The sequence below is a fragment of the Salvia hispanica genome, chromosome 5 (genome assembly GCF_023119035.1).
Source record: "Salvia hispanica cultivar TCC Black 2014 chromosome 5, UniMelb_Shisp_WGS_1.0, whole genome shotgun sequence".
In the NCBI taxonomy this organism is placed as follows: Eukaryota; Viridiplantae; Streptophyta; class Magnoliopsida; order Lamiales; family Lamiaceae; genus Salvia; species Salvia hispanica.
Window position 1 is genome coordinate 40650745 of NC_062969.1, and position 14979 is coordinate 40665723.

A 14979-nucleotide genomic window follows, 5' to 3' on the forward strand; every position below is an offset into this window, starting at 1 on the left:
CTAGTTTCTCTTTGTACTTTGATTGGTCCCGTAAAATTACTTCTTTCTATCCATAAATTCTGTCACACTTTATCGGACACGGTTTTTAAAAAATATAATGGAAAGTGAATTAAAAAAATTAGCCGAGGGTTAGTCATACTTTTATATATTCTTACAGTCCCATAAAAATATGTGTACATTCTATTTTTGAAAAGTTATCAATTTAATAATATAGAAATGGATGCAAAATAGAAAAATATGATAAAATTTAAATGAGAAAAGGAGCAGTCAATTTCAATTTATTTTTACAAATTTAACTCTTTTACGATATTCTTTTTTTTTTTTCTCCTATTCTAAGTTACCCATATTGAAGAGCTGAAATTTGTTCTTCAAAGCACGCGATAACAAGCCCTAGGCCGTAAAACTGAGGAGCAATAATTTGTTTTTGGGAGAGCATCTGAGATTTGAATCTCCTAATTCAGGCTGCGCTGATCGTTTCTACCTGTCCAATTTCTCCAAAAGGTTAGTGATCTTCTCAGTTTTCGAGGTTTCATATATGCTGCTTCTCAACCCTAAATCGATCGAATTTTAGCCCTTCGATTTGGGGCTTTTGTCGAATTATCGTTATCTGCAAGTGATCTTTCTGATTCCGTTTTTTTGTTGTTTCCTGTTGCGACATTTTGTTGCCGATTCGGTGTCGCGTATTATTTTGTCGTTGTTAGTGAAATCACTTTAATAATATGGATGACTTGTGAATTTACCTGTTTTTCGATGATCGGGTGGTGGTTCTGTATTCGGAAATTGACATAGAGTTTGTTTGTTTTAGGTAATATTTTCATTTGTTTTTGTTAAAAAACAAGTCGGTGATTTTAAGGAATAGGCATGAGGAAGAACTGATCCTCCACGATTTACTATTTTTCAGCATCTATGAATAATCTAGGCTTCTTTTATGTAGATTCTGTTGGAGTGCTCTGAAAAATGTAAAACGATGAATAAGTTACAGTTTTGGGGGAATTTTATAGTGCAATTCTTATTTATGATCTTTAAGGATTTGACACACCTGTAATACGATCCAGATTTGGCTAATTCTGCTGTTAATGTTATGTTTTTCTACTGTGATAGATTAATCCTTTAATTCTGGTTTCTAAATTACATATACTCTGTATTTCACAGGCTTGTAATATTTGTTAAAGAAGATAGACTGCAATGAGATTCAAAACAAGGGAGGTGGTTTCAAGGAAGTTATTGATACCTTGCCCTTCTTCTCCACAAGGTGCAGAGTGTTTCATAACTGGAGACGTTGTTGAGGTCTTCCATCAATATTCTTGGAAGATTGCTGTGGTCGTGAATGTTCTAGGAAGCAAAAAAGAAAGTAGAAATAAGAAGATCAATCCCAAGGTTTCGACATGCAAGAATCAATATTTAGTGAGGCTAGTTGGGTGCTCAAAGGAAGTGGCTATTGATAGAACGAAGATCAGGATGAGACAGAAATGGCATGATGGAAAATGGGTTCAATCGACAAAGGTATTTTTGGTTTCTACTTTCTGAGACAACTTAAATCTTTTTCACCTTAGAATTTAGAGCTACATGGAGGTTCCAATGATATTCAGTTGTCTTGTTTCTAGCTATATGTGTGCTTCTTCTCATCCTTTGTGGATTTCTTCTTGCATACTAGTGTCCTCTCTGTTAAGTGCTTCTTATATTTACTTGTACGATCATGATATCTGCTGAACTTTGTGGGCAAACTTCTTTGTTGAACTTGTTTGATAAATTTGTTTTCCAAAAAATTATACTCCGTAGAATTTTATTTTACTGCATATATGTTCTTAAGATCTTAAATATTCCGAATCTGAATCAACTGATCTCCTCATTTCTGTTCGCAGATTCCTCAAGTAGGTGATGATTTAATAGTGAGCAAACCATCAAAGTCTTGTCTGAAGATGAACTCCCAGGGTCCAGCGTTCAATTCTAGAGTTAAATATCAACCTGGAGAAGAATGTGGAAACTTCAAAGATGAAGCTACACCAAGGGAATCTGCTGTGATCTCTTCAAGATCCCTAAAGAGGATGTCCCCATATGTTTCATCTGTTATTGAAGCCAATGACGGACATGTACAAATGATTCAAACAGCTGAGAAAGAAGGCTGGAAGCAGCGAGTGGTTGCTGACCGGGTACTTGACAAGGTACATGCTGTTGCTTACCCAAACGAAACTTTGGGTGAAACATACATGCATGCTTCCCGTAACGCTATAACAAACGGATATGATCAAATCGAGAGGGAAAAACAAAATGACGCTCTTGGGTATTCTGGGTTCAGAAATTCTGAAATAAATAGTTCTGACAGTGATGCTAGTTCAGTTGGTAGTTGTAGCGTTACTAACCAGAGTCTTAAAAACTATTATAATCGTTTTATGCCTGTGCATTGCCAAGAGACAGACACCCTTAGTGATGCAGAGTCGTATCATCGTCCAGGCTCTGAGAGGGAGAGTTCCTCTCTCCCCTCAAATGAGGAGGTTGAGGTCAGTATACATAGCTTAGAGTTGCATGCTTATCGCAGCACTCTGGAAGCTTTGTATGCTTCTGGTCCCTTAAGTTGGGATCAGGAAGCATTATTGACTAATCTTCGTATTATGCTCCACATTTCAAATGATGAACATTTGAAGGAGCTGAAACACCTAATTTCCACTAAAACTACAAATCACTATTAGATGATTGTACAAAATGTTTGTATATCATTGCTCTGTTTTACAGCATTGTAGAAATTGCTCTTTTGTCAACATTGTAAGAAGTAACATGAATGCAAAGTTGTATCTTCTCCATATTTCTTTGCAGACAGATTGACATTTTGTAACTAAAATATGCTTGTCAATTCTTAATTTATCATCAATGTAGTGCATTTTTCCAAGGCTTTTACTGTATCCATTTTTGTTAATGATCTGTTATGTCTTCTATTGCTTCTAGTTCTTTTTGAAATGAGTGGAGCAAAGCTCAAGTGCTCATGCCAAAAAATTGGGTGCACCAGCCAAATATGTCATCTGATGATCAAGAGATGCCAACTATTGTTGTATCCGATCATGTAAGAGACCTTCTATTTGCACCATTTGGTGTCAGATGTCCCTTAGCTTTAAATACTGTGCCCTGCATAACAGCATTGCAGATTTCTAGTATTTTGACTACTCAGCTTTTGATAATCTGTACATGAGAAATTGAATCTTGAAGGCTACAGTTGACTTTGACCTGCATTGTGTTGCTAGTTCTTCATATCTGAAACTTAATCAAAGCTGTATTTTTGGCTCTACCTTACAGAGTGACTAATTTGATCACTGTGGACTACTATATAGTTTGATTGCTGCTTATTAGTGAAATTCTGTGTGGAATGCATTGATGATTTTGCTTATGTAAGTATGATTTCCTCCATTTGATTTGGCTGCTCTTGTACTCTGCACATGTATTTTTCCAAGGATGTATTGATCATGCTTGAATCCTGTACTTATTTTCCAGGGCTACAGTTTGAACTTTGAAGCATGCATCATTTGCTTCCAATGGTGCAAAGATGATGCCAGGGTTCTCTTGGCATTGAACTTTGGGTGATTCAGTTGCCTACTTTCATTGATATGCTACGATTATGGCCACTCACTGGTATCGCGTGGTTTATGCCACCTCCGTTTTATCTCCTTCCCTCCCTGCTTTAACTTGATATTATAGGATGTATTTACCAGAGGATGGTAAATGTTAAGAGGGTTGTTTGTACCAAAGTTGTATTTTCTTTAGCACCATCTCAACCATATTGAAAATTTTAGTATCTTATTTTATTATACTTTGTCAATGGCTCATTGCATGAAGTCATGCTTTATTCGATTAACAGATCGTGGTAAGATTAGATGATTGATAATGAGCCTTGAAAACATTCTTGAGAAGATAAAAAGAGTTGGAAATGCAGCTGTGAGAGATTATGAGAAATTATAGTGTTCAGACTGAATGCAGATTGGAGAGGTGAACATTTGTTGCTAATGATTTGTTACTTATGTATCAGAAACCCCTCTGCTTAGTGACTTGTTTTTGGCCTTCTAGCAACAGACACATGTCATCGGTCCTAAGACGCCAGCTGGCAAAACTTGATTCAACTAAGGAAACAGTTGAGGAAGCTTAGAGAAAGCAATGTATAATGTTGTGGGTAGCATTTTGGCATGAAAAAATTGTGAATAGTACTATTGTTATAAGTCATCTTGTTAATAGATTTGGATTTTTTTTTATTATGCCATGTACTCTTTTCTTTTGACATATTCAATCAATAGCCTAAAGCACTTTACTGTGAAAATACTTTATGGATTTTATTATCTGATATTTACTCAAAATGACTTGTCATACCTCCAGTTTGATAATAATTACTACATCCGTCCCTCAAAATTTGTCCCACTTTGATCCGGCACGGATTTTAAGAAATGTAATGGAAAGTGAGTTGAAAAAGTTAGTAGATTGGGGGTACTATTTTTATATATTAGTTTTATAATAAAATGTGAGTAAAAATGAGTTAGTTGAATATGAGGTCCATTACCAAAAATTGTAAAAGTGAAATGGGATAAATTTTGGGGATGGACGAAAATGGAAAAATAGGGCAAATTTTCGTGGGCGGAGGCGGTAAGTTATTTATTAGTGATCAATCATCTCAATAAAATATAATTATAATTATTCTACTTTTCTTATTTGAGACAAGTTGTCATCTCATTAAAATAAACAAATTAATACTAACGATTTTTTTTTAAGAATGAAATAATATTTATCAATATATTACTCTTTATTTATTTTCATACTATTTGTTTTTCTCTTCTGTTTCTGGATTATTGGACACATTAAAAAAAAGTACTCCAAAAGTACTACCTTTTCACCAAAATTAGCCTTGATATAACTATAAAAAACGATGAGTGAGTTTATAAGAATGTGGTTTTTTATTCCAAAATGTCATTGATTATATAAATAAAGTTTATACTAATATTAACAAAATAGATCACATGATAAACCGATCACTAATTTAGTTCATTATCCTGTGTGACATAATTTTGATCGGAAATATCATCAATTACTCAAATTTCATTTAGATAGATCACAATAATATTTTCCACTTTCACCACATAATTTATTCCGATGAAATAATTAACAATAAACAAAAACAGAGGAAACAATACTCTGGCAAATATTTATATCAATTCTTCATATAAAGCAAGTTTGATACAAATAATACCATCTCACATATTTCAGAAGATTAAAGACCATTCTCCCTGCTACCATATGAAATCAACAAATCGGCTAGCATTAGAACCCGGCAACAAAAAACCGCAACCAGTGCGCGCATTGAAAACTGGGACGCGAGCACTCCTTAGTCGAATGCATCATCATCATCATCGGGAAGAGGAAGGGTGGCCGCCTGATTAAGCTCATCTTCATGCCTACAAAGAAAAGAGTGATTAATTACAAATGGAGAAGTTTCATGTGTAGTCGAGCATTATCCGATGGACAGAAGACGTACTGTTTCTGCGCAATCAAATCAATTTGAACTTCAGGAGGAGCTAGGGCCGGGGACTCGACAAAGTGCAGGGTAAGATCACTGCAGCCAGAGAAAAATGTCAATTTGGAATACAATATACGAGGAACTTCGACAAAATAGACAAGTACTGTTTCGTTTTCACATACCCAGCGAGCTTCCGGGCAAGGTACAAGAAAGGCTTCTCGAAGTTGTAGTTACTCTTTGCTGAGATTTCATAGTACTGCAAATTCTTCTTCCTGTGGAATGTAACTTGCTTTGCTTTGACCTGCCTGTTCTTGACATCAACTTTGTTCCCACACAGCACGATCGGGATATTTTCACAGACACTGAAATCAGAAAGAAGCAAATCTATGTTACATGAGCTTCAGCAAAAATGGCAGAAAACACAGCAGCACATACCGGCAGAGATCACGGTGCCACGTTGGAACATTCTTGTAGGTCAACCGAGCCGTCACGTCAAACATAATGATGGCGCATTGTCCATGGATGCTGAAACAGTTTGAACAAGTCTAAATATTAGTACATCTAGTGCTTTGTTAATAATACAAAGCATAAACTGATAGAATCAATTCACTTACTAATATCCATCCCTAAGCCCACCAAATTTCTCTTGTCCGGCAGTGTCCCAGCAATAAAAACGGATTTTCCCACAGTTGGTGAAGAAATCCAATGGATGAACCTCAACACCAATAGTTGCTGTTTAAGGGAAATTCACTTAGATAAACCATTGACATAAAAAATATGGAAGTAGACTTTTTTTTTTTTGCAAATGATCATGACAGCCAATGATAATTAATCTTACGTTCATATTTCTTCTCGAATTCACCAGTGAGATGCCTCTTCACAAATGTAGTTTTTCCTGTATTATAATGGAAGAAAACCTCAAATTAAATTAGACAAATAAAACAAGCCAGTTACATATTTCCTCAATCTAGAATTTGTAAATTGTGAGCTAAATCTTATCTCAAACCTATACTAAGTTAGAACCATAACAATGTTAAATATCACAAAGTAAAGCCTAAAATAAAAATTATTCAACACATGTTCCTTTGATATAGTAGAATTAACTACTCCTAAAGATAGTCGCACAATATATCATCCAAAACTCCATAAGTTTTCATATTATCAGTAATGCATTCGCATAATATACACTCCAAAACACAAAACAACAATTCTCCATCCAAAGCGTCATAAATTTTCATATAAATCACTAGTTCATCTCAACTCAAATCTCATAACCTCAATTAACAATATGACAAGCTGCATTGGCCGACAAATCCAAAATCAAATGTAAACAATAATTTTCAACGAGATCAGATGATATAATGAAAACACGATTCGAAATGCAAAGTGCGCGTTGATCTAAAACGCAAAAAATTACCGGTTCCGCCATCTCCAACAATGACAAGCTTGAAGCTAGGGTAATCCACAGTCTGCTGATTCGGCAACGCCTAAAATCGCAACAAGAAATTCAGAACATCAACTAACCGTAAGAAAATCGAGTAATTCACACCAACACCAACACCAACACAAACGTAAATCCAACACCGCCAAACGAAGAACACAAGCAATATAGACGATTACCATTCGATCGCCGGCTGATCCTTCGGAGAGAGGCGAGAAATCAACGGCCGATGGCGCAAGCAAGAGAGGAAATCGAGATTGATGCTGAAATTTGTTAGCGCTGAGTGAATTAGTTTGTGTGTGAATATATATATATATATATATATATATATACTGGAGCTTGGTGGCGTAGGTTTAGTAGTGAAGGGGCTTTGAATTTGAACTAGCTTTGAGCTAACGCGATGATCTGGGCCGTTGGATCAAAAGCCGGTGATGAAACACGTGCGTCTCAAGTGGAAATCGATTTTTATTTGAAATTTATATTTTTTGTTAAAAATATTGATGGAGTAATTTTTTATCAATCTCTTTATATACGATTGCACTTCTTATTAATAATGGCTTGAGTTTTAAAAAAGTAAAAGAAAATAAACAATAGTGTAATAAAATAGTGAAAAGGAAAAGTCTTTGATTGATGAAGTAACATTTCAACAATTAAATTGTAACTCCCCCATTCTTGAGTCATATTTAGCATGGCATGAATTTTAAAAAATATAAATAAAAGTGCGCTAAATAAGTTAGTAAACTGTGTCCCGCTTATATATATTTTGTATTAATTTTATAGAAATAATAAAATGGGAGTGAAATAAGTTAATAGAATGTGAAATCTACTTACTATTTATAATAAAAATAAAATATGACTCTTATTATAAGATGAATTAAAATAGAAAAATATGACTCTTATTATGAAATTTAGGTAGGGTACTATTTTACTATGGATTTCAAAATGATATATAGGACTTGTTTATCTTGAACATTGTATTTTAGGTTTTGGGCCTTGGCCCATAGCATAATTCTTTACTTCTTAACAAATTAAATGCTAAAACACTTAGATTGTTATCATTTTTCAATTCTATTACTTAAATAATGCTCATGTGGAACAAAAATGTCAAAGACAGTTGCTATAAAATACTCTATAAAAAATATACACGAATAGACATAAAATTATTCATCTATATAAATGAATAAACATAAGAATTATTTACCTTGTCCGATATACGTATTATTTATCTACATTTGAGGCCATACCAATCCAAATATGTCATTATTTAAATGGGATATTGTTTATATACTATATGAGTATTTGGTTTCTTTGGATTCTTGATTTTGGCATTATACATGAACACTATTAGATACGTATGTGTTTTTTTATTCGATACATCTAGCTATGTGTTTATTAGAGCTAATGATTCCATGCATACTTATATATCATTTTATGTTATGTGTCAAATTACCCGACCAAACCACAACTTTCTTTCAAGAATTAGACAAAATTGTCACCACATTCATAGTCCCACTCCACCAATTAGAAATCTTCTACACTAAAACACAACAAAGTGAGGGAGTGAGTGAAAAAACAGTTGAGTCCAAAGCTACATTCCCCATAAATCCTTGATATGTATTGAACTCAGCGGCGGAAATAGGTGGCATCGGTCGACCCAACGTTAGTCCATCATGTAACGAGAAATTATATTAAATTTATGTTTTTAAGTCACCGTCGACGTTACACATAGCATCGACCTCACGGCTTTAGTTTTCTAGATCCGTCAACTAAATAAATCTCGAGTCCATTTTTCCGTTTTTCTTTGATAGACGATAAGTTTTCCGTAACTATTCATACAAAATGCCAGCAATTCGAGTTATTAAATGTACATTGTTTAACAGTCACTTGAAATATTTTAACTTTTATTTTCTCTCTATTTAATGGAGTATACAAAATAGCAGTATTAAATAATCGTATGTAAAATCATGTATCGAAAAAGAAATATTTCATTTTAAATAGAATAAATTGAGTTGTGTTTTACACAAGCTTACAAAAGCATAACAATGTGCATCGGATAAACTCGATTTATATATATATGCACCAATTTTAAAAATATTTTTATATACAAAAGCTAGTGGAAAGAGAGAGACCAAGTTCAATGTAAAAAATATTTCATTATTTACAATATATGCACTGTCTGTATATATAGATTCGTAGCTATAAAAAATTCAAGCAATCACATCTCCCAAAGATTCTCATCTGTCTATATTTGATTTCAGATATTTCAAGAAATAAAATATCCAGATACTATCAAGATTCCAAGCATGCATGCTTCAAGAAACGATGTAAGTACATTTCAATTTGCATTTCTACTATTTTGTGTTCATAATACAAATTAAAGTAATTCCAATAAACTCTTGAATTCTCTCATTTATTGATTATGTTATGTTCATGATAATCTCATGTTTTTCGACAAAGATAGCGCAAATAAATCACCTAATTTTGTGCTCATAATCCATGTTAAATTCTTGAATTATTTCATTTCCCTTCTTTAGGAGCAATACCACAAGATGATCAGTTAAGTAATACTAGTACTTAATTAAGTATTAATAGTTCTTAATAAATCAACTATTTAATTTGAATTCTTATCTAGACTCTCTAAACTTAGACAAACGAGAACTAATTTGATATAGCAGTATGAAATTTATTTCGATAATAACCTATTTAGTGCTCACGATGCAAATTAAATTCTTGAATTCTTTCATTTCATAATGGTTAATTAGTAGTAATATAGAGTACTACTTAATTAGTTAACACTTTTATTCTTGAAATAACCTCTTAACTAAACCCAAATAATCACGCTCCAAATTACATGCTTGAATTCTTACATTTCCTGATAGTTAATTCAGTAATACTCCAAATATTTTGTAATAAATCACCTATTTGAATTCTTCCGAGTTGCAATTTATATACAGGAGTAGTATGAAATTTATTTCGATAAAAAAATAAATCGAACCTGAATTTATTTGATAATTTTGCCTGCAGGAAGCTGGACAAAGAGAGAAACCAGAGACAAGCAAACAATCAAAAGGAAAACGTAGTATTCAAGCACGAAGGGTAAGTTTATTTATTTTTATTTAATATATAGGTTATTGTGAATCTAGTTATATATAATTATATCCTGTATGTAGCTATTTTGATCATACATATTATACTATTAAAGATTTACCTGGTCACATGCAAGTTAAATTAAATTAAATATCGTACTATATATCAAGAATGAGTGCGTGAGAATATTCGGTGCTGCAATACAGTCGCAGCATCAGAATTTACTTGCTGTGACGATTGTTCATGTGTCACTGATTACGTCGGTTCGATAGGCTCGAATAACCTGCTAAATTTTAAATGTTCCGACTAAAAATTTTATACACGGATATAAAAAATTGATGAAATGGGATAGGATATATATTGTGTTTAGAATATAAAAATATTTTGAGGGTTTTATTGGTTTAATGACTAATTGACTATGCTTATGTTGTTTTATTATAAGTATTTTTTTAGTAACAAATATAGATCACACATAAAATATTTATATGAATAGATCATTGTTCCAAAACTAGCACTGAATTTGATATATAATTCACCTTCTATTTAATTGAAAGCTTTTGCCACCAAAAAAGTAATGAAAGTGAGACTAAAAAAAAAATTCATCTCTTAATTATTATCACTATAAAATAAGTAAACATTTTTACTGTAATCTTGAATAGGTTTGTCGAAGGATATCGAGGCAAAAAATTAATGGAAGATTGAAGGCTCTCCAGGAATTAATTCCCAATTGCAGCGAGGTATGTTAATTAATCATTTAATCTCCATTTTGTGATTTTATATAATTTCAATTTAATTTATAAAACTGAATTATATTGTGTGCATCCATATATATCAAGAGAGGCCAAGCATCAATCCTCGATGATGCCATCAACTACATAAATAACCTAAGCTTCCAACTTCGAATGGTACATTCTACTTATTCTTGTATTTAATTTCAATGTAATTAATAAATAGTTCCATGTATCATATAATGAGGGTTAGATCTTTCCCTCTTATACTCACATATAGATGATGTCAATGAGGGCAATTTGGTCCACATTACGGCCCCCGGATGCAACGATGCCCCGCACGTACTTCCCAAGTCGCGCGCCCCTGTCGCAAGGTACTGGTGAAATGAAATACGAGATTGGGATGAGAACGCCTGCAAACGTGTTCTCCTCCGCCAATTTTCCCATGGGATTAATACCCTATGATCCATCTATCTTGCCATCACAACCTCCTCTTTATTATAATCAGGTGGTTTTCTTTATCACTTTGTGTTTTCTCATGGTACAAGTTATTCACATTAGAAGTTGATGTTGAAGATATTGAGTCAATCACATCCGATTAGTGGAAGATCAACGGCTAGAGTGTTGCCAACTCGGATCGTTCCACCGCTTTATGATCATGACGTTGTTGAGGATCAAAGCTACTCTGAATCTAGTGAATGGTAGATAACAATTTCTTCTTTTTTTTTTTGAATTGTTTAAGAGAGATGAGGTGTGTGGTTAATTCTAAAGTGTGCTAATGCAGGTATAGCGGTTCAGAGACAGAATGAAAAGGTCGTTTTCTTGCATTATTACTAACTAGTAGAAATAGATGTAATTATTTTTATTACTGTCGTTTATTGTTGTATGCATGTAATAATATTATTAGCTTGACTTACTTTTTTCCGATTCCTTTATTTTATTTATTGAAAATGGATACTTAGTCGATTTATTTATTTTCTGATCAAATCAAACTATAAACTAAGATAAATGTAATAATATTCGTTTTTGAAGCCGTTGACTATAATTTTCGATTAAGCTCACGCAATAATGACGATTCGGTTTCAAGCAAAAAAAAGGTGATTAGTATACATGCGGTACAAAAGCAATTTAAAACAAAAAGGCAACAGAATCAACGTATGGACAAAATAAATAGATGTTTTAAAATAACTATAAAAGAAAATCCACATACGAACGCATAAAAATATTAGCAAAAAGACAACACACATCCTTACGTTATCCGTCGTTCTCATCGACTTGACAGATATGATAACTGCAATCAACAATAAACAAAAAACTCATTAAGGTAGACAACAAATATACCAAAACCCTAAATGCATTGATTGTCTTCTAGATTTTGAATTTGTCATATATTGCTCTAATTTTATACTCATTTAATATGTAATTCTTTTTGAATTCCACGTGAACTGTCCCTCTTCTTTCACATATGTATTCATATTCTACCTCTAAATATATGCAAAATAAAAAACAATTGTTAGTATATTAGATCTTGTGATCTAACAGTTAGATTAATGTCATGTGTCATCTAATAATGCAGAATTTTAGTCTAATAATATAAGTCGGCTAATAATGTAGTTTTTTAGTCTAATTATGTATAAATTTTTAGTCTAATAATGTAGCTCGGCTATTATTATTACAACCATCCAATCCAAGAATCCAAGGGCTGGGATTTATGTTGTATTTAACACTATGAAGGTGTAAGTACCCTATACATTAGTATATATATCTCCATCTAGACATGCCCACGGTTCGTAAACCGCCGGTTCCGGTTTTGGAAAATGTGAAACCGGAACCGAACCGTGAGGCTATTTGACGGTTCCGGTTTCGGTTCCGAACCGCCGGTTTTCCGGTGACTTTTTACGGTTTTTCACGGTTCCGAACCGTCGGTTTCCGGCGGTTTTTCGCGGTTCCGGCTCGGTTTCACGGTTTTCCGGTGGTTTTTCACGGTTCCGGCACGGTTTCGGTTTGTAAAATTTGGAACCGGAAGTCACGGTTCCGGTTCGGAACCGGAACCAACGGTTACAGTTCCGCTGTTAACCGCCGGAACCGAAAACCTTGGGCATCTCTATCTCTATCTCCATCTTTATCGATTTCTAACGCACCATAATTTAAATATATTAATCTGAAAGTACGAAGAGAAGTGTGTGTGTGTGTGTTTGAATCAGTGAAAGAACAATCCAAAATGTAAAAAAAAAAAACAGAAAACTTATCACAATGACACATAAATTCAGGTAATTAATTAATGACCAATTGTCATTCATTAGCATAAACAATCCAGTTCGAAGTTAAAATAGTGAAGTAAAACATAAATAAAACACGATACTTAGCTTAAATAATTACGTGACATGGAGTATTTTCTAAATATTTCAAAAGTTAAACACATAAAACACCACATGATATATTACATCCAAGTCTAGTTATGCTGGTCCAGTGGGCCACAACAGTATTAGGCCCAATGAGCCAATGTAGGAAGTTGATTTTGTTTTATGTAATTTTGTATTTTCACATGTTGAGTATATTACCATTTTATACCAAACTCAAATCAATTATTGAATATATGTCATATTAAAAAGTAATTTTAATCTAACTATTTACATCAAATTCAAATTTATACAATTTTTGAAATTTTTTTTTTTAAATTTTTTTACAGTAACACTATATTTGATATTTTATAGAAAAATCCAAAATTGGATTTGAGTAGTGTATGGTTGGTGAAATTTTCTACACAAAAACTCATTTTTTTTTTATAATTGGAGATGGTCTCACGCTTAATATTAAATTCATACAATATAGTTTGTATGTGACACATAAATTTATATATACTTTATGTAAATCGATGAATTGATTCAATGCACCTACACCAATATATGGGCTATCAAGGAATGGACGACACCAGTTTTGGGGATGGGCATGATTATCATCTAAATTTATATATTATTTTTTTAATACATATTATACACTATTAAATTAATATACTATTATTAAACGATATTATTATAGTTTCGTTGATAAGATGATTTTTGTCAGATAATATATGTGAATTGTAACTAAAAAAAATTAGTACTAGTATACTAGTATTATAATACGCGAGAAAAATATCAGGTGAACATTGATTCATTAGTTGTCCCTGTATTACTAGTGTAATTGGGGTATCGAAATGTATTTTATACCAATATGACTAGATTTCACCTTAATTAACAAATTATAGTAGTATCAATTTTTCTATAATTGAGCCCCCTTGTACAATATAAATTTCACTTACTCTAATATATTTTTATTGATATATTAACTTATTCTAATATAAACAAAATCCAAATATTACATAAATTACACTAATATCAATCAATTGAAATTTCAGAAGGCCTTACAAAAAATAGGCTTTAGAGTACCCATAATCAGCCACATAATTTCAACTTCAAACGAAATATATCAACTAATAGTTCCTAAGCAAAGTATGAAAATAACGAATACTTTTTTAGGATCGTATAAAAGGTCGAAAAAATTGAGGACATACTGAGCACATAGATGCTCAGATTTATTTCAAATTTATTTTATACTACTATTTAACTATTTTTTTAAAATCTCCTTAGCATCTAAGTGCTCAGAACTATTTTCCATTACCCGTACCAAAACTACTCGGTTCGTGCTCGGAAAATTTGTAACAAATGTTACACAAACTATTTACCAAGCAAGTACTTTTTGGTGTTTTGAAAGTGTCGATCTTTCTTATTCATAGAGTACTTTTATTTTATTTTGGTGCTCGGAAATTTTTTAGCGAGGACCAAAGAAAAAATTTAAATTCAATTAATATCCATATTATGGGTGATTATATATAATATGAGTATTAATTAATTTATGTATTTTGAGGAAAAGCCCAATATTCCAATTTTCCACTTGGAACTTGCTACAACAGCCCATTTGTTACAGCAATCACCGCCTTGATGATTTGTTGGGCTGCAAATTGCGATACGTGTCGTCTCCAGCCTTTGCCAATTTTTCCTCAGCCGCAAATTTGTACAATAGTTTATTCATCGAATCCTATGTATTCGACCGAATCTAATGTCATACTGTCTGATCAAATAATATTCATGTTCATAACTATTAATAGAAAATATTGGTTTTAATTTTAAAGATCTTGTGAGATATGTTAGGGGCATGTTTGATAATATTGCTTAGATAAATATTTTTAGGATGAACTT

At 32.6% G+C, this 14979-nt stretch overlaps 3 protein-coding genes across 8 annotated transcripts; 2 read left to right on the plus strand and 1 right to left on the minus strand.

The window, feature by feature from the left end:
• The first annotated feature begins 346 nt into the window (after positions 1 to 346).
• Positions 347 to 4260, plus strand: LOC125191002. Of its 6 annotated transcripts, none has more exons than XM_048088455.1 (6): positions 347 to 501; positions 1153 to 1503; positions 1863 to 2498; positions 2941 to 3055; positions 3481 to 3618; positions 3845 to 4260. In XM_048088455.1, the coding sequence occupies exons 2-4, from the start codon at positions 1186 to 1188 to the stop codon at positions 2953 to 2955; spliced, it is 969 nt and encodes a 322-aa protein (XP_047944412.1). In that variant the 5' UTR covers positions 347 to 501; positions 1153 to 1185; the 3' UTR covers positions 2956 to 3055; positions 3481 to 3618; positions 3845 to 4260. The 6 variants fall into 6 exon arrangements, with proteins under 6 accessions (XP_047944412.1, XP_047944413.1, XP_047944411.1 ...); XM_048088456.1 differs by having other exon boundaries at positions 4013 to 4260; XM_048088454.1 differs by adding an exon at positions 3286 to 3377 and having other exon boundaries at positions 3481 to 4235.
• An 877-nt stretch (positions 4261 to 5137) lies between these two features.
• On the minus strand, positions 5138 to 7255 carry LOC125186477 (GTP-binding nuclear protein Ran-3-like). Its single transcript, XM_048082847.1, has 8 exons — positions 7106 to 7255; positions 6903 to 6972; positions 6324 to 6380; positions 6100 to 6217; positions 5921 to 6010; positions 5668 to 5847; positions 5504 to 5581; positions 5138 to 5423 (listed from the first exon to the last, which is right to left on the minus strand). The coding sequence occupies exons 1-8, from the start codon at positions 7106 to 7108 to the stop codon at positions 5354 to 5356; spliced, it is 666 nt and encodes a 221-aa protein (XP_047938804.1). The 5' UTR covers positions 7109 to 7255; the 3' UTR covers positions 5138 to 5353.
• A 1862-nt stretch (positions 7256 to 9117) lies between these two features.
• On the plus strand, positions 9118 to 11668 carry LOC125191079 (transcription factor PIL1-like). The gene is made up of 7 exons (XM_048088540.1): positions 9118 to 9250; positions 9951 to 10022; positions 10673 to 10750; positions 10850 to 10918; positions 11022 to 11249; positions 11318 to 11442; positions 11526 to 11668. Exons 1-7 carry the CDS (start codon positions 9230 to 9232, stop codon positions 11548 to 11550), a joined length of 618 nt encoding a protein of 205 aa, XP_047944497.1. The 5' UTR covers positions 9118 to 9229; the 3' UTR covers positions 11551 to 11668.
• Positions 11669 to 14979: the final 3311 nt, after the last annotated feature.

Excerpts from the sequence above, each read along its gene's own strand:
- LOC125191002 (XM_048088455.1), top strand. The coding sequence starts at position 1,186 with ATGAGATTCAAAACAAGGGAGGTGGTTTCAAGGAAGTTATTGATACCT. Across the intron at positions 1,504-1,862 it reads AATGGGTTCAATCGACAAAG|ATTCCTCAAGTAGGTGATGA; the intron begins GTATTTTTGGTT and ends TTCTGTTCGCAG.
- LOC125186477 (XM_048082847.1), bottom strand. Across the intron at positions 6,381-6,902 it reads TGTTGGAGATGGCGGAACCG|GAAAAACTACATTTGTGAAG; the intron begins GTAATTTTTTGC and ends ATTATAATACAG. Across the intron at positions 6,218-6,323 it reads ATTCGAGAAGAAATATGAAC|CAACTATTGGTGTTGAGGTT; the intron begins GTAAGATTAATT and ends TCCCTTAAACAG.
- LOC125191079 (XM_048088540.1), top strand. The coding sequence starts at position 9,230 with ATGCATGCTTCAAGAAACGAT. Across the intron at positions 10,751-10,849 it reads TAATTCCCAATTGCAGCGAG|AGAGGCCAAGCATCAATCCT; the intron begins GTATGTTAATTA and ends ATATATATCAAG. Across the intron at positions 11,250-11,317 it reads CTCCTCTTTATTATAATCAG|ATATTGAGTCAATCACATCC; the intron begins GTGGTTTTCTTT and ends TTGATGTTGAAG.